General features: G+C 43.9%; 1 protein-coding gene across 1 annotated transcript; it reads right to left on the reverse strand.

Annotated features, from left to right (window-relative positions):
* Bpgm (bisphosphoglycerate mutase) lies at positions 1 to 25,191 on the reverse strand. The gene is made up of 3 exons (XM_057775863.1): positions 25,075 to 25,191; positions 12,430 to 13,090; positions 1 to 846 (listed from the first exon to the last, which is right to left on the reverse strand). The coding sequence occupies exons 2-3, from the start codon at positions 13,028 to 13,030 to the stop codon at positions 668 to 670; spliced, it is 780 nt and encodes a 259-aa protein (XP_057631846.1). The 5' UTR covers positions 13,031 to 13,090; positions 25,075 to 25,191; the 3' UTR covers positions 1 to 667.
* Positions 25,192 to 26,624: the final 1,433 nt, after the last annotated feature.

Genomic DNA, 26,624 nt, shown 5'->3' on the forward strand with positions numbered 1-26,624 from the left:
GTATGCAGTCACAAACTTTATTTTAAACTACCTGTTAAGTACCCAAAGATTAAAGTTCAAAACTAAAAATGAAACAGAAAGTATAAACATCCACAGCTGTGCACATCCTGGTCGTTCTAGTGGCTGAAGACGGTCTCCACTGTTGGCAAACAGGACGGCGCTGGGCTAGGGGAAATGAAAGCGCCTTGCGCTGTTTTAGTGGCTGGTCACCTTCTGGAGGACCCACCCGTGGCACTCCCCGTGGATGGGCACTCCCAGCTGATGGGTCTAAATGACCACGGTACTACACGGTAATCTCACAGCTGCTCCCTGGAATGGGGCCTGGCAGTGGTAACTCAGTAATGACTTGTTAAGTGATCAACGAGTCGATCTCCACTTGTCACTCTCCTGTCTCCACAACTCATAAACCAGCCTCGATCAAACCCCTCTGGTTACTAGTCTGTGAACTTTACTCAAACAGGAATAGCAGAAAAGTTCACTTTGGCCTACGCCACAAGCTCTTGAGCATCCTAAGGTCATATCCGGGTCATGATCAATTACCTAGTTATCTACACAAACTCAACCACAAAGTCTAGCCTTGGGGGAAAGGGGACCAATGTGGAAAAGAGAAACCCACATGGTAACACACTGAACTTCTCTCCCGCACTGATTCCTGGGCCTGAGAGTTTTATTTTTTGGCTTGTTTCACTTTTCCTTGGTCATCCACTTTCTTAATAGCTGCCTGGATGGCCTCCTGGTCACCCAGGAACTGGTGAGGACCAACAGCACGCAGGTTTTCATCCAACTCCAGCAGAATGGGCACTCCAGTAGGAAGAGTAATGTTGATAATGTCTTCATCTGAGATCCCTGTTGGGCAGGAGAGAAGAAACGGGGTTAACAGACGAACTGGAGGAGGTCCCACCTTAGCGTCTGACTGCACACTGAACTTGTCCCATATGAACTATGTACCTAAAACCACGCCAAAAGCCATGAGGGGTGGGGGCACCTATGATTCCAGGACACACACACACACAAAAAAAGCATAGATAATGCTAAGTCTGAGAACTGTATGTCCCCTCTGGGGCAACTTATTCCTGGCTGTTTCTCATCTAAAACTGAAGAAAACAGAAAACCATCTTCTGAGTGCTAGTCTTAAAATGAGGGCTTTTCTTTCATTAAGTACAGAATCTAATTCATTTGACTACAAAGAATGTGGTTGGTTTTCTAGTACTTAATGAGTCTCAGTTAAAGCTAGTGAAGCAAGACTTCTCCCCTAGAGAGCCAGGAAACACAGTCCTGGGTGGGGTGGGGGATCAGGAAAAGAATTTTACAGGATGCCAGTGAACAAGGCCTCTTTCTCCTGCTGCCCTTAACATCCCAACTGCTAAGGGAGGAAGGTGTGTGTATTGGACGGGTCACTTTTAATACTTTAATGTAAGCAAATTATAGGTAAACCACCTTTGACTACAGGAGTAGGAATGGCAGTAGTGGTTGTGGTTGTAAAATTTTTATTATTATAACTACTTTTAACTTAACTAAAATTCTGGCAACATACAACAGGACAGTATTTTTCTAAGCGCTTTATACGTTACATAGAAAATAACTCTTGTGTTACAGCTATCTATTTAAAGATGACAAAACACCCCCCATCCCCCACACAAACACACAGGGAAAACAAGTTTCAAGATCTATCACCAGCCCAGAAACCCAACAAGAAAGTGAAGTTAAGCAAACAATCCTACTCACAGGAATATAAACGACTCAAATCAGAATCGAGTTAAAAAATGGAACTGGGAATATGGGAAAGCATACGACTTTAATTAAGATTTAATTAAGATTGTACCTATTTAAAGAAGTCCTATGTTTATGGGTTGGAAGACTAAGATGGTGGCTCGGTCGGTAACTTGCTTCCCATGCAAGCATGACAACCTGCGTTTGAACCCCCAATACCCAAGGAAGAAGCTGTAGATGGCAGTGTGTGTCTGTCACCCCAGTGCTGGGAGAATGAAAACAGCTCATTGCCAGAAGGAAATGACTACCCTGACTGGTGAATTCCAAGTTCCGTGAGAGAGACTGCATCAAAAATAAGGTGGAGCCAGGCAGTGGTGGTGCACACCTTTAATCCCAGCCCTCAGGAGGCAGAGGCAGATGGATCTCGGTGAATTTGAGGCAGAGGAAGGCAAATCTCTGTGAGTTTGAGACTACACAGCGAGTTCCAGAACAGCCTCCAAAGCTACACAGAGAGACAGACAGACAGACAGACAGACAGACAGAAAGAAAGAAAGAAAGAAAGATAGATAGATAGATGGAACAGTAAAAGAGGAAGACACCTGAATTTCACCTCTGGATTACACACACACACACACACACACAGAGAGACAGAGAGACAGAGAAATGCACACACATTTAAAAGATGGCAAATCTTCCTAGGTTAAAATATAACCCAACACAATCTCTAACAAAATTTCAATTCTTTTTATAGAAATTGAGGTGACCTCAAATTTCATAGGGAAATCCAGAGCACTCTGAATAGCCCGAATACGAAAATGAAAGAATTCACAATGTCTGCTCTCAAAACTTACTAGGAAGCTGCCAGACTCCAGAGAGCGCACTACTTGCAGATGGTACACAGTTCTCACTTACGGACTGGCAACAGCTCACTGGGACGCGAGACCAAAATCAGCCTTCACATTTTCAATCAGTTCATTTCCAACACGTGTACTAAGACAATTAGGTGCAGAAAGAATAACCTCCTCGCAGGAGGTGAACACACAGACATTGACTTAAAACTGGGCAGAGACCTCGCTGACAGAGCTAAAACTACAGCACTGGACTAAACACGGACAGGAGTGAAAGCCTCCTGACCTTGAATGAGGGCAGTGGTTTCTTAGATTGACACCAAGCATGGCAGCAGAAAAGAAAGTGAAATCTGAGTGTACAACGGTCTGGGGTTCAAAGGACGCCATCAAGAAGACGAAGACAGCCCAGAGTCTAGGATGATTTTGTTTATCTTACAGTATCATGGGGACCTGAATTTAGACTACATAAAGAACTATGCCTTGAAATTATGGCAGAGGCTGGGGATCTGGTTCGGCTTAGAAGCACTTACTGCTCTTCCCAGTTCAGTGCCCAGTACTCACTGGGCAGTTCCCAACCATCTGTAACTTCAGCCCCGGGGCCCCAACACCTCTGGCCTCCCCCAGCACCCATATCATGTGGACTGCGGATGTAAGCCCAGTGGCTGTGCCTGCCTAGGATACACAAGACCTGGGATTCAAGCCTTCCCACTGCTAAGAAAATAATTTTTAAAAATAAGATCTTATAATAAAAAGATTAAACAAGAAATGAAAAGACAAATGATATAATGCAAACATAGGCAAACTATCTGAACAGACACTTCTCCAAACATAAACTGTCAGAAGCACTGGAGAAGATGGTCAGCATCCTTAGTCTTCCTGGAGATGCAAATCCAAGTCACAAGAAGATACTGTTCTGTGTCAGACTACAGAAAGAGTCAGATTATAAAAAAGTATTTTCACAAATACAGAGAAATTAAAACACAGTATAAAGTCGGGAGGTCAGAAGGCTGTAGTGTCTTTGGAACATGGAAATCCCTCAGGTATAAGCCTAAGAGAAGTACAACGTCAGAAGTTACATATAACGCCACACAACAACATATCCACATCAGAAGTTACATATAACGCCACACAACAACATATGTCCACATCAGAAGTTACATATAACGCCACACAACAACATATGTCCACATCAGAAGTTACATATAACGCCACACGGCAACATATGTCCACATCAGAAGTTACATATAACGCCACACGACAACATATGTCCACATCAGAAGTTATATATAACGCCACACGACAACATATGTCCACATCAGAAGTTACATATAACGCCACACGACAACATATGTCCACATCAGAAGTTACATATAACGCCACACGACAACATATGTCCACATCAGAAGTTACACATAATGCCATGCGGGAGCACTACTGCTAATAGCCAAGATGCAGAAACAACCATCAACCAATGAACAGATCTCAAATGGCTAAAAGAGCCTGCTCAAATCATAAGACTAAATGAACCGTTCTTACACTCTGCACTTAAACCCTGGTCACCCGCCTTGTCCCCTGCTGTTGCGAACACCAGAGAAAGAATGTTTTTATTTTCCGCTCTGCTCTAGTGAAAGGCTAGGTACTAACTGGACATCCAGGGTTCTCACCCAAAAAGGGGAAGAGCAGGTTTGTCTGGGCTTAAAACAGCTAAACACAGTGAGCCCTTAGGCCAGGTTTAGAGGTCACCTTTATGGTTAGAAATGAGTTCTAGCTCAGCGGGTAGCTAGAGTGCACCACAGGAGTCTTAGTGGTAAAACTCAGATGCAACTGGATCCAGCAGGCTGAGTCCTTGGCCAAGGCTCAAGTAGTTAATGACTCATTCTGTGTGAGTCCACTAAACAAAGGCCCCTAGGGTACAGAATGTCACTAACAAAGAGAGCTTTAAGAAAAATGAAATGCTTCCAATGAAGTTAACATTCTATTTTAATAACTCCTCAACCCATTCACATAGGAAACCAATTACTTAGAAATAATTAAAATACTTAGACTGGTTAGTAATCAGTCAATAAGACTTATAATTGCAAATTAAGAAAAACCCCAGGGAAGTCATTACTTGTTATTAAAATTTGGCATATACTAAATGCTTCATCTAAGAAAGCTAAATAAATAGAAGTCCCAAAGCTAGAACAACGCAGCTGCACTGCAAGAAACCAAACTGAACTAGCACAGAAGACCCTATGCATTATACAACCAAAAAGTCATTCGCTGCAACATCAAACAGAAGTTCAAATATGTAGCCAGATATCACGTCTCCTATCTGGTAACTAGCTGAGTTTTTTATTTTAATTTTTATTTAGTCATTTATTTTTGAATCACAAGGTCTCATGTAGCCTGGGCTGGTCTTGACCTCACTGTGTAGCTGAGGATGACTCTGAATTTCTGAGTCTCCTGAAACTTCCACCTCCCAAGGGCTGTGACTACAAGTCTGCACCACCGCACCCACGCACTCTAGCCAAGAGCGACACCAGCTGAGCTTCACCCCATCCCTAGCTCACATTTAATAGAGCAACACCAGCTGAGCTACACCCCATCTCTAGCTCACATTTAATAGAGCTACACCACATTTAATATACTCACATTTAATAGAGCGACACCAGCTGAGCTTCACCCCATCCCTAGCTCACACTTAATAGAGTCCAAGAACATTTTAGTGAAAAGGCACCAAGCCCCCACTCTCTATCACCTTCTTTCCATCACAGTCCCTCTGAAGCCATCTCTTCATGTTATATACTTGGTGTCTTTAGTACTTAACATTAAGTGATACAGGCTTGCCTTGAAGTTGAGATCTTCTATTCCAGCCTCTGGAGGGCTAGGATTACAGCCAGGTGAGCACCATAATACATCTATACTCACATCACCTCAACGGGATACCTACACCGTCACACCGTCAATACCTACCCCGTCACCTCAACAATACCTATACCGCAACAATACCTACCCCGTCACCTCAACAATACCTATACCGCAACAATACCTACCCCGTCACCTCAACAATACCTACCCCGTCACCTCAACAATACCTACCCCGTCACCTCAACAATACCTACCCCGTCACCTCAATACCTACCCCGTCACCTCAATACCTACCCCGTCACCTCAATACCTACCCCGTCACCTCAACAATACCTACCCCATCACCTCAATAATACCTACCCCATCACCTCAAAAATACCTACACTATCACTACAACCAGTTGAGATTATTAAAGTGTTTCAAATAAAAAATAATCAAAGTCTAGGAGAAAACCAAGGGAGTAAATCCATACCAACAGTGGAGATTTTAAACAAACTTGTTTTCTGAGTGCAGGAGTAACTTCAGAAAGTCAGTTCTGCACCTACAAGCACCCCCTTCTAGGTCACTGAAATGGATGGGAACACAGAAACACACACTGTACTGACTGCAATGCTCCACTCCCTGTCTTCTGGGAGAAGTGCTTGAACAAGTCTGGCTTCTGCCAGGACCATGAGTTCTTTGAGAGCTCTGCTCTACCTGTTCCTCCGTGACTCAGGCTCTCCAGGCAATGCCTCACCATAAGAATACCATCCGTGTCTATGCATCTGAGAGCAGCGCTTTCTGGGGCTGTCCGCTAGGATGCAGAAACTAGTTAGGTACACGAAGGGCATCACAAGCGGATTTACTGTGAACACACTGTTTTACATATGACTGAAGTTATAAGGCACAGAGGCTACAGACTCCACAGCATAAAGCTTCTGCATGAGAGCACTCCAAAGATGGTCCTGCCGGAGGGATGGGCAACTCTGGTGAAACGTCTGAAGAACGGAAGAACACATAAGCCTCACAGCAGGCAGGACCTGTGTGTCCCTCTCACTCATGTGTACTCCAGCCCCTGGCCAAGAGCAGGACTTTGAATCACTGGCCCCTGGGCATACAGATGAAGGGAATGAATTCTAACTTTCTCGGCTTTCAAGTCAAGGCTAGTCTTTACTCTTCAAGTCCTGATTAAAGACTTTTCATTATGAACTGAACAAGAAAAGGGGTGCGGGGCAGTGGGGCGGGGACTGGGGGGGGGCAGTGAGCCAGTTCTTAGCCTGGAACAAAAAGTTGTTTATACCCAGTGTTAATCAAGCCCAAATTAAATGTGTTCTGGGTGTTCTTCGGCTTTTCTCTAAATTGTCACAAATCTTTTAGCAGCAGGAAATGAAATGGGAGAAGCAGCATTCACGGCAGATACAGAAGGGTTTGCTACAGGACAAAAGGAAAGACCACATTTTGGGATTTAAAAAAAAAAAAAACCCAGCTCCTGTCAACCCTTTCAACTGTGAGATTCTGCCTGTTCCCCGCCCAGTCTCCTGCTGAACCTGCGTGATAAGAATTCTGTATTTTTCTGTTATCAGTAAGGGATCAAAGAAGAGACCTTGTACTTTACAGGTGACCAGACATTTAATTTTAGGTCCTTAAAAATCTTAATTTCACATACATACAATTTAAAGACAGACTTGGGGAACCAAAGAAAGCAGGCTATTAAATACTGTAACCCGATGACAGGGTAACAGCTGCAGCCTTAAGATACGGCGAGAGAGAAACTTATTTACTTTTACATTTTACAGTCAAAATCTCATGATATTTAAAAAATAGAGGTTACTATAGATTTTGTAGGTTTACATAAAAGGTCAGCTCTTCCACTCAGCAACTATTTGTCTCCCAGGAAAGAGGGTTTGAACTCATGATTCTGAAAATATCACACTAAATGCCAAAGGTGACAAACACCTTGGTCGCCATCGGCAGCCAGCTCCAGCTGCCCTTTCCTCCTGCTTCTCTCATTTCATGTCACCATTTCTCTGCCTTGCGGTGTGTGCAGCTGCCCACAGCTCTCCAGGGACAACGTCCAAGTCTTTACACAAATTTCTTGCCTGCCGCTCTTTCTTAGCCCAGTTCAGAAACTGCCTAATCTTGTGCTTAACCCCAGACTAAACAGTCTACTTCCTCCGGCAAGGTGCAGACCACATCCACAATTCAGTTTTGGTACCTGGCTTTTCCTTCAGTGTGGACCAGCAGGAAACAAACAGGAAGTGACTGTGCCAACCACAAGAAAAAGAAACACACGCCTGTCTGGAACTGTGCAGGGCAGGATGCTCTTAGCTCTCCGGCCAGGGTTGGAAGTTTTCTTGCAGCTTAGTGAGAAATGTATCTCAGCCAGTCAGGGGTGGGACCTACTTTAACCCGGGCTTACTGACAATGTGTAGGTAATTATTTATGCTTCCCCAAACCAGTAAAGGAAATCCCAGGAGGAATTGTCTTACTGTATAATATCCCATGCCTTGTTTTGTCTTCTGAAAGTAAACATTCTCAGGTTAAAAGTGAAGCAACCTCAAGGTTACGTACAATTTACAAGTCAAGATCCTATATAAATAAGTCATTTGGCAGGGTACAGGGTGGGCTCATCCATCAGGAAGCCTGTCATAGATGTTGCCACAAGGTTCCTAAGCTGGCAATCCTTAGGTAAGAATGTTAGCTAACTTCCAATCAGTGACACTTGTCAATGGTGTCGCCCGCACGTACTGGCTCCAAGAGGTTCATAAAACTATTCCTAGACGAGATGTTGTAAGAAGCAGGGTATGTGTGTCAATGGGGGGAGCAGACAAAAGCATAATGCTACAGAATATGGTGGCAAATAAGGCTCACAGGTCTGTGATCGAAGAGCCTTAATTAGAAGGGTTCACCATCCACGAAAGTAACATCGACAAGACTAACAAAACACAGTTGGGCTAGGGTGTAGCTCAGTGGCAGGACAAAGTCTGGCAGGTATGATGTCCCGTGTTCAATCCTCAGCAGCATAAAAGCAAAAATGTAAGCAAACTCTCTCGGCACCTTCTATGTAACGTCTCATAAAGAAGGACTGTGAAGGGTAGGCCCTGCGTTGCTGATGGGGCAGATGCGGAAAGGACAGAAGACTGAACGAGGTGAGTTTCCAAAGGCACAGGGAGGCATAATTCCACCTAATTCTACTGATAACCACAAGTGAAGGATTACTTTGTGAAACAAAAAAATGAGGTACTAATTAAGGCCACTTCACTAAGTGACGGCACTGAATAAAGTGGTTTTTCTAAGGCAATCTCACTACATTTACCCTAAATGTTTACAACACAACTCTGTTAAGTTTTGCATACAGATGCATAAACCTCTGCAGTGAGGACCACCCGTGCCCGGCATCCCTCATCTCCAAGTTCCCTTGCTGTCATGCAGCCTGCCTTCCGCCACTTATCTCTGCTTGGTTCTTTCCACACACCACATGCATGGGTGAGGCAGTACACAGCATTCTCAGGCAAGTTTCCTGATTCACCCACGGCACTAGGGTGTGAGAACCTGTTTGCTTTAACCTACTGATCAGTGATTGATCCCATACAATAAAAACCACTGCGTTGAGTCAAGTATCAAAAAGTAAAAACATTGTAAGTGTATCTACAGTCATAAGGATTGAAGTTATAACAAGATCATTTCAATTTTATTTAATCTTCCTTTTGGAAGGCATTCAGAAGGACCGGAAACAGCCTGTGGCCTAAAGCTTGCTCGTTTCTCAGAAAGCCGGGCGATGGTGGCGCACGCCTTTAATCCCAGCACTCGGGAGGCAGAGGCAGGCGGATCTCTGTGAGTTCGAGACCAGCCTGGTCTACAGAGCTAGTTCCAGGACAGGCTCCAAAGCCACAGAGAAACCCTGTCTCGAAAAACCAAAACAAAAACAAAACAAAACAAACAAAAAAGAAAGTCCTGGAAGCCCTTTTCAGTCCCAGTGGTCAAAGCCAAGCTTTTGCCTTTCTTTTATAATCATTATCGATGCATATTTGTGTTTCTATCACTTCCATATACTTGCCTTAAACCATTCTTCACTATCCTGAATAGCATGCTCTTCATATTTTTAATTTCAACGATTTTTATAGAATTAATAAAATATAATTCACATATAAGCTAACAATTTAAAGTGTACATTTCAGTGCTTTTCATATACTAACAGAGTTATACAACCATCATTACAATCAATTTTGGAATCTTTTCATAGGCAAGTCAGTACCAAGTTACTCTCAATCACCCTCACACTCCAGGCATCCCTAGCCCTGCCAATACGCACTGCATCCTCTGTCTATCTCTGGATTTGTACCTCTTCTGGGCATGTTTTTAAGAATGCACTTTTATTTACGTGTATGTATGTGCAGCTGCATGAGTAAATGCCACACGTGTGTGGGTGTGCTCAGAAGCCAGAAATGGGTGTCAGATCCCTTACACCTGGAGCTACAGGCTACACTGTGGTGCTGGGAGATGAACTTGGGCCTTGTGGAAGAGGACCTCTTAACCACTAGGCCATCTCTCCTGTCCCTATTCTGCACATTTTATAGAGAATTCTATACTGTTAATCCTTTGTGACTAGCTTTCTCATAATGTAAGGATCTCAACATTGACCCGTTACAGCACATACAGTACTGAATTCCTTTTCACTGGCAAAAATATACTACAGCATGGCTATGGAACATTTAGTTTGCCCATAGTTGGACATCTAGGTTGATCTACTTTGTGGCTACTATTAATATGCTGCTATGAAAGTTTGTATACAAGCTTAGTGTGGAAATTTTTATTTCTCTTGGGAGTCGATATAGGTTGAACTGTATTTCAAAAAAAAATATGTTGAAGACACAACCTCCAGGACCTCAGACTGTGGCTTTATTTGAAAATCAGGTCTTTAACAGAAATAGTCAAGTCAAAATGAGGTCACTGGGGCAGTCCCTAACTCAATGATGTTGGTGTCTCTATAACATGAAGCCATTTGGACAAGGATTCCCTACCCCCACAGGAAGAATACATGGGAAGAGGATATTAAAGATGGTCTACAAACCCAGGGAATACCAAATACCGACAGCAATCACCAGCATCTAGAAGATACAGAGTCAGGACACAGAGGATAACCCCGCCCAAGCCTTAAAACTTAGAACTTCTAGACTCCTAAGATGAATTCCTGTTGTTTTAAGCATCTTTAAGTGCCTCTGGGCACTTCCTTTATAGCTATGCTAGGACGCTCACACGAGCGTAAGGGTAGAAGTGGCTGAGCTGGGTCATGTGCACAGAACACCGAAACCCTTTAGGAAGCTGCGAAATTGTTTTCCATTTCTTTAGATGATTTTTCAATAAATTGCTAACACATTGAAAATTTCCCCTAACTGCAGACAAGTCTTTCAATGTCCAGCCTCACAGGTGTTCTCCCTTCACCTCTACCACGGTGATGGCCTCTCGCCACCATTGGTAAGACCTTTCCTGCTTCCTTACAGAGATCTTTAACACACAGGAAATGATCAGTGTGCTAGTGGGGACGGGGAACATCTGGGGAAGAGGTGAGGATGAAACGGGACTTAACAGCAGGAAACTGCTTTTAAGGATGATCCCTTAAACATCTAAGCAAAGGGAAACAGAAGACCTTGATGGAGACACTGGCATTTTCTTTGGGGAAAGGAGCCTGGTCAGAATATGATACAAGTTCCATCTTTGTAAAAGGAGCTGCATAAAATATAAATTCTGTCAGAAACATTGGAATTTTATATCTGTTTGTTGTTCAAAGTGGACCCTCAACTCTTTAAACAATAAATAATTATACTCTGGTAATGATACAGTGAACTTATAATTTAATCAGTTTGATTTTTCTAAGCAATTAATAGACTCCTTTAAATACTTGAATAAAGAAGCTATATACATAGACACAATAAGCTAGCCACCCTGTTTATCTAATAAACTTTGTAACAGCTAATAAAGTTTGTAGATTATAGACTCTGCACAACTAGTGGATGCCAGGTATTAAAGAAATAACTTAGGTCTCGATAGTGCCCGAAAACTTCAGGGCAGATAACCATGTGGTAAAATGTTCACACTGAAACCTCAGCAATCTCATCACTTTGTGATCAGCGACATATCTCCACTCATCCCGTGCAGGGCTTCCACCGTTTCCACTCTGCAGCCTCGTCTGGGAAAACAGAAAGCAAAGCAGCTGGAGGAACGGTTGAAGCAAAAGATTCTAAGACCAGCAAGCAGTGCCAGTGACGAGGCAGGGAAGACGCGGTGCAGGACAGACAAAGAAGCAGCATGGGGTCTGGCGAAGGGACAAGATGAGAAATACAACTGTCAATTGCAGGCACCCCAGAACGGTGAGCTCAGCGTCCTCATGAGTTTTTGTTTAGAGCATGGCATCAAGTGATTGAAATATATTGAGGCTCTCCAAGCTCTTAGCAGAGATATGCAAATAAGACAATTGTTTTATTTTCCTCCCCTCTGACATTCTCATAGGCACTGACTCAGCCTAGTCTGGAAAACCGGGACCCAAGGACTGCTCAGGAAATCCAGGTCTGAAAACACACCCACAATCGTTTGTAACTAGAGGAAAATAGACGGAACTGAATCCTAGCTAATTTCAAAAGGCTCAAATCAATTTATTTCCAATTCTTAGCCTCTTTTCATTTTACAGCAGAAGCCATGTGACCCTTCGGACCACAACTCAAAGCGCAGAGGCCCCAGAGCGGCAGGTGTCACCAGTACCTGCTAAGAAAGGCCAGGTCTTAACTGGACCGCTTGATTCTGAAACTCTCAGGGTGCGGCCCAGCTCTGTCACACTAAACTCCCCATGTGACTGATGAACACTGATGTCTGAAAATTATCTGCCTCAGCCACGACGACCAGAGACTACAGGATTTGGGGCTTATAGGACAACGACTTATCAAATATGAAGTGACAAGGGGCACAGAGAGGGAAGAGTGCTGTCAATTCCCAGAGACACCCAACTACAACACTTAGCTAGCTCTAAAGCAGGACAGAGAGCCGGTACCTTCTAGATGTTTCAGGAGGGCTCGACTGCTGTTCCCGTGAGCGGATATCAGAATGGTTTTGCCCTTTAGTATTTCAGGTGCAATCCTCTCATTCCAGAAGGGAAGAAGTCTCTCCAGAACATCCTTCAAGCTTTCTGAACGTGGCAGCTGATCCAGGGGCACGTCGCACACTTTATACCTACGGTCACTGTAGATCTCATGGAAGTAGGGATGGGATTCCTCAATGGGAGGCGGGGTCACATTGTAGCTTCTCCTCCAGAGCCTCACCTGCTCTTCACCGTGATTCAGAGCCATTTTCTCCCGGTTGAGACCAATCAAAGCTCCGTAGTGACGCTCATTGAGACGCCAGGAGCTCTCCACAGGAACCCATTCCTGCCCCAGCTCTTCCAGGATCAGCCAGGCTGTGTGAATGGACCGGTTAAGGACGGATGTGAAGACAAGATCAAACTCAAAGTTCAGGGCTTTGAGTTGCTTCCCACAGTTCCGCGCCTCCTCCAGTCCTTCGCTGTTAAGTTTCTGGTCCACCCAGCTACAGAATCGGTTCTGCTTATTCCATTCGCCTTCTCCGTGTCTCAGTATAATAAGTTTGTGCTTGGACATGCTGCCGGCTGAACGTCCCTGGTACTCTCAGTGGGATAATGTTCAAGAACAGCAGCGTCTCTAGAAAGAGAAGAAAAAAGATACAAATTATATTCATTATTCAAATGACTACCCAGTAATGGAGAACAATTATACGACAGTCGGTTTCTAAGATAAACTGAAATTCCTTTGAACAGCTTTGACGTCAAAGATCTGGTGTGCATACTACGGCACGTCCAGGCACACTCTTCAGATAATTACAGACAAGCCTGCTGACTTACATTTCCTGATGGTTAGATAGTATGTTAATTGTATGACATAAAACGGCAACACTCCATTCTAATGGTGTGTTTCTACCCAACAAGTAGGCAGTTTACGCTTATTAAGGAGACGACGAAATAGATGAATTATAGATCTCAAAAAGAATGACTGGTAGCTGGGAGTGTCAAACTCCGAGCAGCTGACTGTACACGGAAAGCATCCTTCTCCTTTGGAGGTTTCAGTGTTGTGGCAGCGTAAACGAATGCAGACAGATTATAAGGATATACAGCTTTAATAAGGAAATAGACTTACACGACCACAGGTTCCCGCGGAGAACAGGAAAAGCAGAGAAAAAAGGGCTGCTGGGATCACGCCCGGCATGTTCCCAAATATTGTTTATAAATGTTCTTTTACATTTAAAGGGGGATATGATATAGATATGAATAATTTGCATTGGTGTGGATTTGAAGGTCAATTTTGTTATATGTATATGCATTATTCTAATCTTGATTAAGGTATTGTGATTGTATAGTTCATTTAAAAATGTAATGTATATAGGTTGTTAATGGATAATCATCGATAATTGTCAAGCTTTCAGTCATGTTAGATTTTCTAGATGTGCATAGATATATTTCAGCTAGATAGGCATTCTTCATATCTTTCAAAGACTGCAGAATATGGCATTTAATGTTTTAATAACTTAGGGCTTTTCATGACAATGAGACACGTCTGCTCCTGGCAGCACCAATCTACTTCAAGAGGATGATGGGCATCGAAGAGGCTCCTTATGGAGTTTGATAGCCATTTGGACAAGAAACTGCTCATGCCTGGACTGTTGCATAAACTGGACACAAAGAACCCGCAGAAAAAGGACTGCTGAACTTGCCTAAAGGTGAGATGGTCTTTCGGGGTTCCTGATTCATGAAAGAGTCTACGAGACATTCTACAGGACACAGCAAAAAATGACTAAACTGTCTTTGGAATTTTCCTGCTTCATGGAAATGTCTGCTAAAAACTATGGGCCTGTAGGCTGAAGATGGATGCCCCAACGGTACAGAGGAACTTTGGGTGACTGTCCAGGCAGTGAGATGTCTCTGTCATTTCTAGAGTTTTGGATCTCTTGTTTGCTTAGATAATATTATATCCTTCTGGAGTCTTTGATGGAGTTAAAGAATGGTTAGTTATAGTTTTCCTTAGTTATGATAAAGATAAAATAGATATAAATATTATAACTGTAATTCTTGCTTGATAACTGTTTTGCTATATGTAATCTTACTATGTTAAAGTAAAAGCCTTTCTTTTTTGTTTAAACAGAAAAAGGGGAAATGGAGGTGGGTCTTGTATTAATCTGTTGCTTTCATTGGTTAATTAATAAAAAAACTGCCTAGGCCCATTTGATAGGCCAACCCTTAGGTGGGTGGAGTAAACAGAATGGAATGCTGAGAAAAAGAAGCCGAGTCAGTGAGTCGCCATGATTCTCCCACTCCAGACAGATGCAGGTTAAGATCTTTCCTGGTAAGCCAGCTCGTGGTACTACACAGAATATTAAAAATGGGTTAGATCAATATGTAAGAGCTAGCCAATAAGAGGCTAAAACTAATGGGCCAGACAGTGTTCAAAAGAATACAGTTTCCGTGTAATTATTTCGGGTAAAGCTAGCCGGGTGCCGGGGACACAGCCCCACCGCTCTTATTACAACACAGTGTTTTTCCAGTCTTAACTTATTACGGATGTCACGAAACATGCTAACTCGGTGAAGCACTACACCTACGTCACACATTCTGACAGGTGACAACCAGCCCTTTGATGCTACGGACTCACACATCCAGGGTATGGGAAGACACATTGGTTCAACACTCCAACAGAGTTATAAATAGTATAGTTGGCCTTAACAAGAGCAAATGTAGTACTCACTGAGGTAATTTTTCACCTGCTTTTGGCAGGAATAAATCCGGATGCAAAACAAGTTATCAAATGTAAGCAGCCGAGAGGTGCTGCCTGCAGGACCAGATTAACAGAAACAGGTCTGCGAGAGTGCAGGGAACCACACTGATAAGAGGCCTTGACTCCTCCTCCCCCGCCTGCAGAAACTCTACTCACATCAGCAACAAGTTGTGAGGAGAATCTAGTTAGAGCTGGCCAAGCAACCCTAAAGCAATTGCGAACTCCCTTATGCTGCTGCTACGACCCTAAAGATCTATGGGCCTACTCTGTTCCGTGGAGAACCTGCAGACTAGGCTGCATCAGTCCGTCTCTCACGCAATGAACAAGAGTGGGTCACTACAGACACGCATTGCTCAGCTGGCATGGTCCATCTCCATCCCACTGGTTTTTCCACACTGGGGAGCAAAGATAACGTGAACAGCAGGGCCTGGCTTCTGCCAGTCTTGGCAACTTCCAGTAACTGGAGATTTTCTGACCTGCTGGAGTTGTGATTTGCCCATAAGCACTGACCAAGTTTGCTGGAACCTGTATCTAGATTGTAGTCTCATTTAGTAATTCCTGGAGATTCTGGAGGGGAAAAGTGTCAATAAAATAAGGCTTCAGGAAAAGGGGTGGTGGTAGCCGAGGTGGTGTGTAAGTAGCTGAAAGGCTACAAGAGTTAGAATTGAAGTTTCTTTCTTGCTGAGCATCAGTGTGAGGCTTTGGTGACTATGAAGGAAGAATGCAACCAGTGTCTGGAAGAACCAAGGCTCAGGTGCAAGCATCCCATGAGGTTGGGAAACTGCAGAGGGACAGCACAACGCCTACCCTCTCAGCCTTAGAGGGGCAGCAACAGGGCAACAGAAAGAGGACGAAAGTCATCTGAGCAGCTCTTTGCCGGGGCAGGGGTGGGGGACTCTTCAGGCCTAGGGGATAATCACATGGACAAAGTTCCAGCTTTAAGGATCTGGGAAAGATCAAGCAATGAATTCACGTGGATGGGTGTGGTGCACACAGAGTTAGAGTTATGTGTTAAAAAACTGCTTTTTTTGGGGGGGGGTACAATGTATGTGTGAATATTTTGTCAGTATGTATATCTGGGCCTGATACCCTCAAGGGCCAGAAGAGAGTGATAGATCCCCTGGAACTAGATGTTGTGACAGATGTTGTTAGCCACCGTATAGATGCCAAGAACCAAAACCAGGTCCTCTAGAAGAGCAGCCAGTGCTCTCATCTGCTGACCCATCTCTCTGGCCCCAAAGAAAAGGTAATTTTATATCCCTGCTTTGAAAAGTCTCCTTCAGTCAAGTAATAGAAGCTTGGGGCCTATTGAAACCCATACTCAATCTTGGAAATCATGTGTTTTGCTTTGTGGGTAAGAAATGAGAGGCATGCTATCAACTGTTTCCCTATTCAGCCCTTAATTTGGCACGTGGAGCACGAAACCTCCGGGCTAAACAGGGAAGGAATTTTCCCCTCCGATGGAGAAGGGCAATATCTTAGTGTTAACTGTCAAGCCGACAGTCTAGAGTCAGTTAGGAGGCAGGCCTTGCGCAGGCCTGTGGGAATCATCTTGACTGTGTAACTAAGGTTAAGAATACTTGCCCACTGTGGGGGGGGGGGGACATTCCCTGACTGAGACCCAGGACTGTATGGAAATGGAGAAGGGGAGCTGAACTCTGGCATGGATGCATTAACACGCTGCTCTGCTCTTGACTGTGGCTGCTTCCCACTCTTGCTGCCTTGATTATCCTGAAACTGTGGACTGCTACCCGGAACTGTGAGCTAAACAAACCCTTTCTCCTTCAAGCTGCCTTTGTTGGAAGTACTTTATCACAGTGATGGAAGAGAAATGAAGACAGGCGTGCTGAACAAATCCTAGAAGCAAAACCAGTTCTCAATCAGTTTTGGATTAGAAATTCTATCAAGGGAACCAAATGAGTAGTGATGATTACCAGTACCCAGATACCTACCGCTGAGCTTCCCAGTGTCTTAATCTGTTACAAATGCTTCTAGGTTTTTTTTTTTTTATTAAAAAAAATTCTGATTTCCTTTTCACTGAAAATGTATATAGTGGAGAGCCACAACACTATGAGGACACACATTATCCTTCACTCTGACGCACAGGAGGTAAGCTAGACTGTCCAGCTCAGGTAAACTAAACGTCCTGTTCTCTAGCCTGGTACTATCAACTGATCTCCTATCAAGCTAGCTGGCCAACGTGTGCAAAGGCACCATGGAGTTGGCAACCTTGAAGATATCTCTCGGTATTTGTTGAAGCTGGCCTCTTAAATGTTTAGCAATAGATATGAAACACCGTTGGTTTGACAAGTTCAAGGCAGGGGCTGCAAACTCAAACATCTATATACCAGAAAGACTGATGTGAGAAGAAGGTGCCACCAGACTACGGCAGTGGTCAGAAGGGTGGTGAGTTCGGGTGACTATGAGCAGAGCGGAGACAACTCTTACGGACAGATGGGGCTTTCCTACAACCTGTACTCGTTCTTTCCTCCTCACCACAGGGCGGGTGTGTGTGTGTGTGTGTGCGTGTGTGTCTGTCTGTCTGTGTAGTCTTGGTTTGGGGAATCTAGGTTTCACTTTACAGACGAATCATGTCCTATCACAACCTGTCCCTTCAGATCTATGCGGCCATTTCGGAAACTGTACTGAGGCACATGAACACAGAGAAAAGTGTAGCTCGTTACCGCTAAGGCTTGCTGGGCCAGGCAGTCGTCACAACTCATGAAGAGCTACCGTGGTAACGAGGGGTAAATTCCTCACATCCCAAATTAAATCTCATTCCTTTAAAGCCTCAAGCTTCATTTTGTCTCGGGCAAAGCCTACCACCCTGCCGTTGGCTCTTGCGGGTGCTCTTTTGTCCCTCAGAAGTGACTGGCACCAACATTAGGCTAATTCTCAATTAGTTCGCTATCAGAAAAGGCTGCGCAGGTTACTACTGGGCTATTACTTCCTAGAGTTTCTTCCTCTTGTATATTTAATGTGTGTGGGTGTTCACACTAACATTAAATATATGTCTGAACATCTGTCTGTGCACAACATACAATATGCCTGGTGCCCACAGAAGCCAGAGAAAGAGTCAGATCCCCGGGACTGGACAGTTATGAGCTGCCATGTGGGTGCTGGGAATTGAACCCAGGTCCTCTGGATGGGGCAGTCGGTGCTTTTATCTGCTGTGCCATCCCTACGGCTCCAGTTTCTTTCTTTTAAGACTATGGCCAGCCTGAAGAAAAAGCTTACTAAACCAACATGTTACATGACTCTAGTTCATCTTCCCTTTCCTTTCTCCCCAGTTTCTCCTTCTTTCTAGACATTTCCTTCTTATGATTTATGGATACATGTAGGTATGGCAATGTGTATGTGTTTATATGTGTATGTGTGTGTGTGTTTATAGGTCAGAGGTTTGTTTTTCACATTATTATTATTACTATTGAGATATGACTTCATGTTAAACCTGGAGCTCACAGATTAAACTAGCTGGCCAGGAAGTCTCAGGGGATCCTCCTGTCTCAGCCTCCACAGTGCTACGGTTATAGGCATGCACCACCAAGCCTAGCTTTTTAACATACATTCTGGGGATCCTGGGCTCAGGTCTTCATATTAGCAAAGGACTACGCCATCTCCCCAGTCCTAGATGTTATTTTCCTAGTCCTCTACCTATGAACGTGTGCCTTGTCCAGGCTACTGAAGTGATTTCTCAGGGCCCGTGCTGCTTGGACCCCTCTGAAGCCCATTTACTTCCTCAGGGACAAATCCAGCATTTCGGTGCTACATTTCCTCCAGCTCTCCTACCCTCCAGCCCAGTCTCAGATCTTCGTGTTATCCTACCCCCACCTCTGTTATGATGGTGGTGGTGGTGTCTCAACCGCAGCAGGTAATTCAGGCTGCAGGCTCCAACCTTTCTGCAGTACAGTTTCTATTATGCCCATTTTACAGAGGCAGAACTGAAAGGAAGAACTTGCCTCAAGCGACACAGGTTGTAAATGGAAGAACTATAATTCAGGCTCTGCTGGGCCCCAAGGACACAAGCATGCCCTGAACCCTTCTGCTACACTGATACTGGAACCCAAGGCTCTGACCTCAAACCTTGACACCCCAGTTTTTTTCCTCACTATTTAACACATTAAAATGAACGATTCCTATACTGAAAACCCAATCCTCATGAGCCTTCCCAGACTAAGCCGTTTCCTCAGCTATCAAATGCACAGAACTACGATTTGGGCACAGCACAGTGGCAAGCCTGTGAGGAACACGGCTCCAGCACAGATGACATCTTCAAGAACACCGGTGTGGGAAGATGTTCATGCTTGTGTGTCACTAACAGTGAAAGTAGCCAACCAACATCATGAGAAGCTTTGCATTCATAAAGGAGGAAGAGTCAGAAGGGAGAAATGACCTCTCTCTTCAAGGACACGGCATTACTTAAGGCAGATTCAGAAAGATAATTAGATTTAGATATAAAAAAGAAATGTTACCTTAGGTTCTAGCCTAAGGTAACAATCAGGAAGAGGGGCACAGAGGGGACAGTAGGCCCATTCAATAGGCTAGAGTTATCAATAGGCAGCTATGCATCCTGATTTGCCTCCAACAGTATTGTTTTTACACTTTTTTCCTTCCCCAACATTATTATTAGTAAGGCCCCTTTCACACTCAAGTGTCCCATTTGGAAGATGATATGGTCGCTCTGTATGGCGCATATCAGAAAGTAGGCAAAGCCTAGAAAGATAAAACTGAATAGAGGCATCATTAAAGGTTTGATAGCATGCATCTGAGGACCAGGCAGCATGTATACTCAGAGAAGTACAAATATTAGTTGTGAGGGGTTTTGCAGTAACCCTGGTAACGCATAAGGACAACCTGGACCAGGAAGATGGCTGTTAAAAAGGAACAAAGAAAGTAAGAGAAAAAAAAAAAACAACAACTATAATTTAGCTAAGATGCTAAGATGTTGGCAATAGTCCCTGTAAAATCCAAACGGTGAATTTTTTTGGTTTTGCAGACTATCTGATCTCTGTCATAACTAAGTCCAATTGTATAATTCTGTCTCCGTGGCTCCAAGTATCTACTTGTAATGTAATGCATACATGAGTAAATATGACGTCCAATTTGATGATGCCATCAAAATTAGAATTTCATAGAATTTTCATGTTATATATTTTTATTAATAGGTTAATTTTATCCATTTAAATGCAAAAAACCCCAAAACAAACAAACAAAAAAACCAAAAATACCCATTTACATCTGTGGTCTATAGAAAAATGATGTGCTGTGGTATGTAAGTCCCGGCCTAGCTAGACGCCATGCTCGGATGTGTTCTTTACACCAGTATTCTGGGCCTTAGCAAGTGTCCCATCGCAGAGACAGTCCCAACATTGTAAAACAGCCGGCTTATAGTGAGACTCTGTTTTGAAAGAAACAAACCAACCAACCAAAAATCACCAGCTTTTCCTCTTGGCCAGAACTGCAAAGTTCCTCGGGTAGTGGAATCCCTTTCACTGTTTTTATCCCTCATAGAATAAAACGCTAAGCACACTGAAGTCAGTCTGAGGACCCAGCTTGTGATCAACTCAGTATTTAGGAACAGGTTCACGGGGAACTACAGGAAAGCGCTTCACCTGCTAACCTCCTACAGAACATATTCTCTGATCTGGCATGCTCTCCTCTCTTTGTAAATCACGCTGCAGGGTTCTGCACTAAAACGAACGTGCATTTGTTCAGAAGCAGGTGCTGGGCGGTTGTCTGAGCAATACAGAAACAAGGTGACTCGAAAGGTACTTCTCACAGGTTACTTATATCCTCCCAAGATATTACATGTAGAAATGTCATATATGTATTTCATATCTATAGTGAAATTCCATCTAGATTAGAAAACCAAAGATTTTTTTCCCCTATAAATGCCACCATGAAACTATGCTTAAATATTAGTATTCAGGGCCGGAGAGATGGCTCAGCCGTTAAAGGCTAGGTTCACAACCAAAAATAAATATTAGTACTCATTTGACAAAGCAGAAGCAGAGAGAGCTGCTAGGTGATGGGGGACATGCAAACACAGGACTGTGCTGACTTCTGTGTCTCTGCACCTCGAAGTACCTTCAACATCTGCAGCACGCCCATCTGGCTACTGTTTCCAACCTCTGTCCATCAGTAAGCCATATAATTTTGCATATTCTTTCCCTATCTGCTTACAAATTAACACTGCTAGGACTTTGCTTCCTCCTTCCCTCAAGGGCTTGAAAAGTAAGACTCATGAGAAGATGGCGAAATCACAGTGCAAAACAGAACCTAAAACTTGTATTTTCTTCCATTTTCAAAGTAGCAATAATATGTCAAGGAATATCATAAAAGGGGCGTGGGACCAGAATGATTTCTATGCAAAACTTACTTTTAAGAATTAAATAGCCCAAACCACCTCCGAATACTCCGAGGTTTTCCTTAGTTCAGTTCCTCACTGCACAGCTTCCAGCAACCTTTACTTCCCACTGCACAAGGGGTTTAACTTTATGGAAGATGACGGGCTCTATTTGAGGGCAAAGAGAGAGACTACCAATGCCTCCAATCAATTAAAAATCAACAGTTTTTGAGGCAAATAAAACCTGGAAACTTAATTCCTTAATGTTTCAAGCATCATAACAAAATATGCCTTCTCCAGACTCACTACTAAAAATTCAAACATGAGTCCTAATGGCCCTCCCCATGCCATCGCCTGTCACCTTCCTCGGAGCACCTCTGCATCAGACACTACAACCTCCCCATCAACCTTCCATCTACTAACAGCCCCCCCCAGGTCCCACAATGTGCTGCAAGGGAACACATCACAGCAGGTAGCTCCCTCTTTCCAGGGAGGAGAAATGTGTAGTGCTGAGATGTGACCGCGTGGTGCTTGTTCCAGTCTACTTGGAATCACCAGTGTGCATGCAATACCCACTCAAGATTCTTTTCTATTTCCGGCGACTTCCCTGAAGTGGTAGATTTGTCAATACAAACTGTGTTCATCAAATCGCAAAAGTTCAAAGTCAAAAAACCTGGGCACAAGCCCAGCTTCGCTGCTTATGGACAGCTTGATCATGCACATATTAAATTCTTGGAAGCCCCCAGGTTCCATGTCTGTATGAATAACACAATCATACTCTCTCAGGGAACTATCAGGGAATAGTAAATGAACTACGGTAAAGGACTCTTCCAAATAACGAGAGGTAGAAAGGACGAGGCTTCAACTAACTCATGAAGACTGGCATAGACTGCAAACCTGCCAACGAGACCCTACTGGGCCAATGGTATGAATATACTCAAAATCTAGAAGTAAAGTAATGCCCTGTCTGCGCTCTATGCACTAGAACCCAGTTCGCGAGCTTCGGAAAGGGGCTGGAGGTTGAGAACACAGAGACAGACTGACACACACACAGACCTTTAAACACTGATACCAAAGCCCCTCTTTATTAGTACCATGCAGGCTTAAATACACTGCAGTCAATGGCCAACAGGTGAAAATCCCATCCCCTGATCCTCTAAGCTAGGCACAGCTCCTAGTAACTTCAATTAGAAGGTTCTAGGAGGGAAGAGCAGCTGAAGGCCAGGACTCCTTAATCCCAACATCCAGCTGAAGGCCAGGACTCATTAATCCCAACATCCAGCTGAAGGCCAGGACTCATTAGTCCCAACATCCAGCTGAAGGCCAGGACTCATTAGTCCCAACAAAGTAACACGAAGGGAAGGTTAGAGGGGAGAAACTTGGCCAGAAGAAAGAAAACTGCAAGCAAACGATGGTGAAAGGGAAGTGGACTATGCCATCCTAGAGGCCTACCAACTACTGTCAAATTCTGTAAGCCAAATGAGTTAGCAAAGAGGCCAATGTTAAGTCTGTAGTCCATAAAGTATTTCAGCACCATATATTCTTAACCAAAGGATTTTGCTATTGGTATCTTTTGATCCAGGGTCTCATGATGTGGCCCAGGCTGGCCTCGGTATTGCAGCAAATTCTCTAGCCTCAACCTCCTAAATCCTGGGCTTATAGGAGCATGGCACCATGCCCAGATGGCATTACCTTTTGTTCTGCTTCTCCATATAAATATCACCTCACATTTGACTTCAATTCCAAGAACGTTCAAGAAGCCACCAGTGCAAGCATTTTGTGCCCTCTGTTCTCTAGATACACAAGGCTGGATTTGTGGATAATGAATTTAGATGTATCAATCACTACTTAAAGTGAAACAACCCTATTAATGCAACAAACCATAAAAGAGGAAGAGAAACTAAAAACAAATAATCCAAAAACTAATAGTGGTTACCTCAGAGTAATGAGATTAAGACAACTTTTGTTACATTATATATATATTTTTTTAAACAATGATCTGCATGGTTTGGTTCAGTTTAAATATGGGCACAAAAGAACATGTCCTTGAGGGTGGACACTTTTATTTGATACAGACTTTATACAGAATTCATTACAGCAAGATTTTCCTGGTGGACTTGGTAGTGGAAATTATCTAATCATCTTTATTTTTAAGTAGACTTTAATGAGGGCATGGGCCTCAGAAATGTAACTTCTACTTTTTTTCAAAGATGCAAAAAAATCAAAACAAGTCATTGAAATGATTTATTTAAGATCACTCAAACAGTGAGAACTTCTGAACTAAAGCCAGTGCCTTGGCTTCTAATTCACCGTGCTTTAATTATGCCATTTGGTGGAATTACGCCTTTTAAGAATCCAACATTATCCTAGGCAGCCGCGCACCGCGCCCCTGTGTCTGCACTCTGTGCGCTAGAACCCAGTTCGCGAGCTTCGGAAAGGGACTGGAGGTTGAGAACACAGACGCAGAGACAGACTGACACATAGACCTTTTAACACTGATACCAAAGCCCCTCTTTAATAGCACCATGGAGGCTTAAATACACTGCAGTCAATGGCCAACAGGTGAAAATCCCATCCCCTGATCCTCTAAGCTAGGCACAGCTTCTAGTAACTTCAATTAGAAGGTTCTAGGAGGGAAGAGCAGCTGAACGCCAGGACTCAATTAATCCCAACATCCAGCTGAAGGCCAGCACTTAATTGGTCCCAACACTAGGCATGTCTATAGTGTGTGAGGTGCTATAGCAACAGGAAGATGGGCTAAACCTAGGTTCTGGGTTCAGGGAAGACAGTTTTACTGCTTTTATTATAGAAACATCAGTACCTGCTGATAAAATGTAACAGTTTGCTTTTTACTTCCTTCTGAAGGAGACTGAATTCTGTTAGTTAAAACTCACAAGACCTATAAATCCCTCCTAATTTAGATGGGAGAGAAGGGGTCATCCCTCCCAAAGTCTGATAGTTAACTACAATTTTTCATGTCTTTTTACCTACTGTAGTGAAATGCTGACTCCTATTCCCTAGAACAACAGGAATTACACTTTTTGGACAAGCTGTGGTGATGGCGGGGATGTTTTTAGTGCTCCCCAAAAATGCAATTTGGTTCCTGAGATCAGTACTTATGAGACCTCTTTGCCTTTCGTGGCGTTTTTTCCCCCTTCCCCGTATTAACTTACAGTTTTAGGGTCAGGTCTGCCTCCCTCCTTCCAGGGAATCTACTAGCCAAGAGAATTTGCCACACCGTGTCTGAGCCGTCCAGGAGGTAGAGCTCAACATTCCTAAAAGCCACCATCACTCCACCGCTGAACTCATCCTCCTGAAAGACGCATTCTGATGTAGGGACAGCTGAGAGCTGGGGGGGGGGGATCCGTGAGGGTCGCCGCTTGAGGGGGTGGAGCGGGCATCAGATTCGCACCAGCTACCAGAGCCGGGCAGGATAGGAACTGGCCTTCTCAGGATAAAACACCACGCCACTCAAACTCTCGCAACAGTCGCATTCTACAACAAAACCACTCACCTGCAAAGAAACCACCAACAGCAGCCGCTCCTTGGCGACTCCGAGCTGTCGCTGCCAGCAAGCATTCATCTCTACCACCGGCACCGACTCTCTTTTCTAGCCCAGAAGCCAGAAAGGGCAGGACCGATGGCTCTGTGTATTGGAGGACAGAGCTGTCACTCACCCACGGCCCTGCCCTCCCACCCGTCGTGAAGCCGGGGTTCTTTCCGTTTTCCCAAAGCCCTGGGGTAAGAAGAGATGTTTTGATTGGCTTAATGAGGAGACGGACGCACAGATTGACCAATAATATTGTAGTTTTGGTGTGGGCGGGCGGGTTTTGGTCATAGAGAAACAAACCCTGGAACGTCTCTGGGGCAACTGAGGAAGCTAGGGTTTGCGGGGCTCAAAGAGCAGTCTGAAGTTCTTGACAGAGTGAGGTGTCTCGAGAAACTCCTGCCCTGAAGAGCGGGACCAGCTATACCGTGGAAGAGACGAGGTGATATTCCCTTCAGTCAGCGGAAAATTTCAGTTCTGCCTGGACTGAATCCGGGCGATCCTCATGACAGCTCGTTTGCCACACATATTTCTGCGTTGTAAATAGAGATTAAAACGAAAGCCTTTAAACTGTCCAATCTGTAGTTCATTCTTTCTTCCTCCTAACATTAGGAAGGGAGGAGAAACTAGTAATAGAGTATCCTAAAAGTTATCAGAACGTGACGTGGCGCATGGGGAGGAACCGGGGAGAACTGTACACTTGGAAAATCAGTTTCTGAAAAGAAACCCAAGAAAATGCCAGCTTGTCCCTTGGAGCTTCGGGAACTTCTAAGCAGGCTTAACCTACCACACAAGTTTTGACGCACGTGTGTCAGAATCTGGGGATGGATGAGAAAGATAAGAAATGGTATGTTTGCCTGACCACACGGGAAAATCCTCCTTCTTGATTTCCAAAAGCTGCTCTGCCTAGTATGTACTGTCTCCTGAATTTTTCCTAGTTAATTCGATAAGCAAGTCCAATAAGTTTATGACCGGTCAACAGGTTTTCATATCAATTGTTATACATTTAGGAAGATAATCTTGCCACACTTTCAACTTATGTGACAGTTAAGAACTGATGACACATGAATTAATGACATTCGATCTACTTGTAGCAAGTTGTACGGCCCACTTGCCCATTTTAGGACATGATAATTGCACTGGGGTTTTCAAAGAAGAGACATTCATTTCTAGAAGATCCAAAGTCTGGCAGCTCTGAGCAGGTGATTGGCCATCTCCAGTAATGATTGTAACTTCAACAAGGTTTAACTAGAGTTCAGGTGGGGACAGTTTAGGAGACAGATTCTCAGTCTTCACACTTGCCAACCTGTTCCCTTTCTTCAAGCAGATGAGGACAGGCAAGGCTGAAAACATTTCCGCTGCATTGTAATATCAAAGCATCCTACTCAGGAAACATGATGGCAGTCATTCAAAACCAATTGTAAGAAACAGTCATACATAGCAAGGTGGTGGTGACACACACCTTTAATCCCAGAAATCAGGAGGCAGAATCAGGCCAGTCTCTATGAGTTCGAGGC

Source organism: Chionomys nivalis, chromosome 1, assembly GCF_950005125.1.
Source record: "Chionomys nivalis chromosome 1, mChiNiv1.1, whole genome shotgun sequence".
Taxonomy (NCBI): Eukaryota; Metazoa; Chordata; class Mammalia; order Rodentia; family Cricetidae; genus Chionomys; species Chionomys nivalis.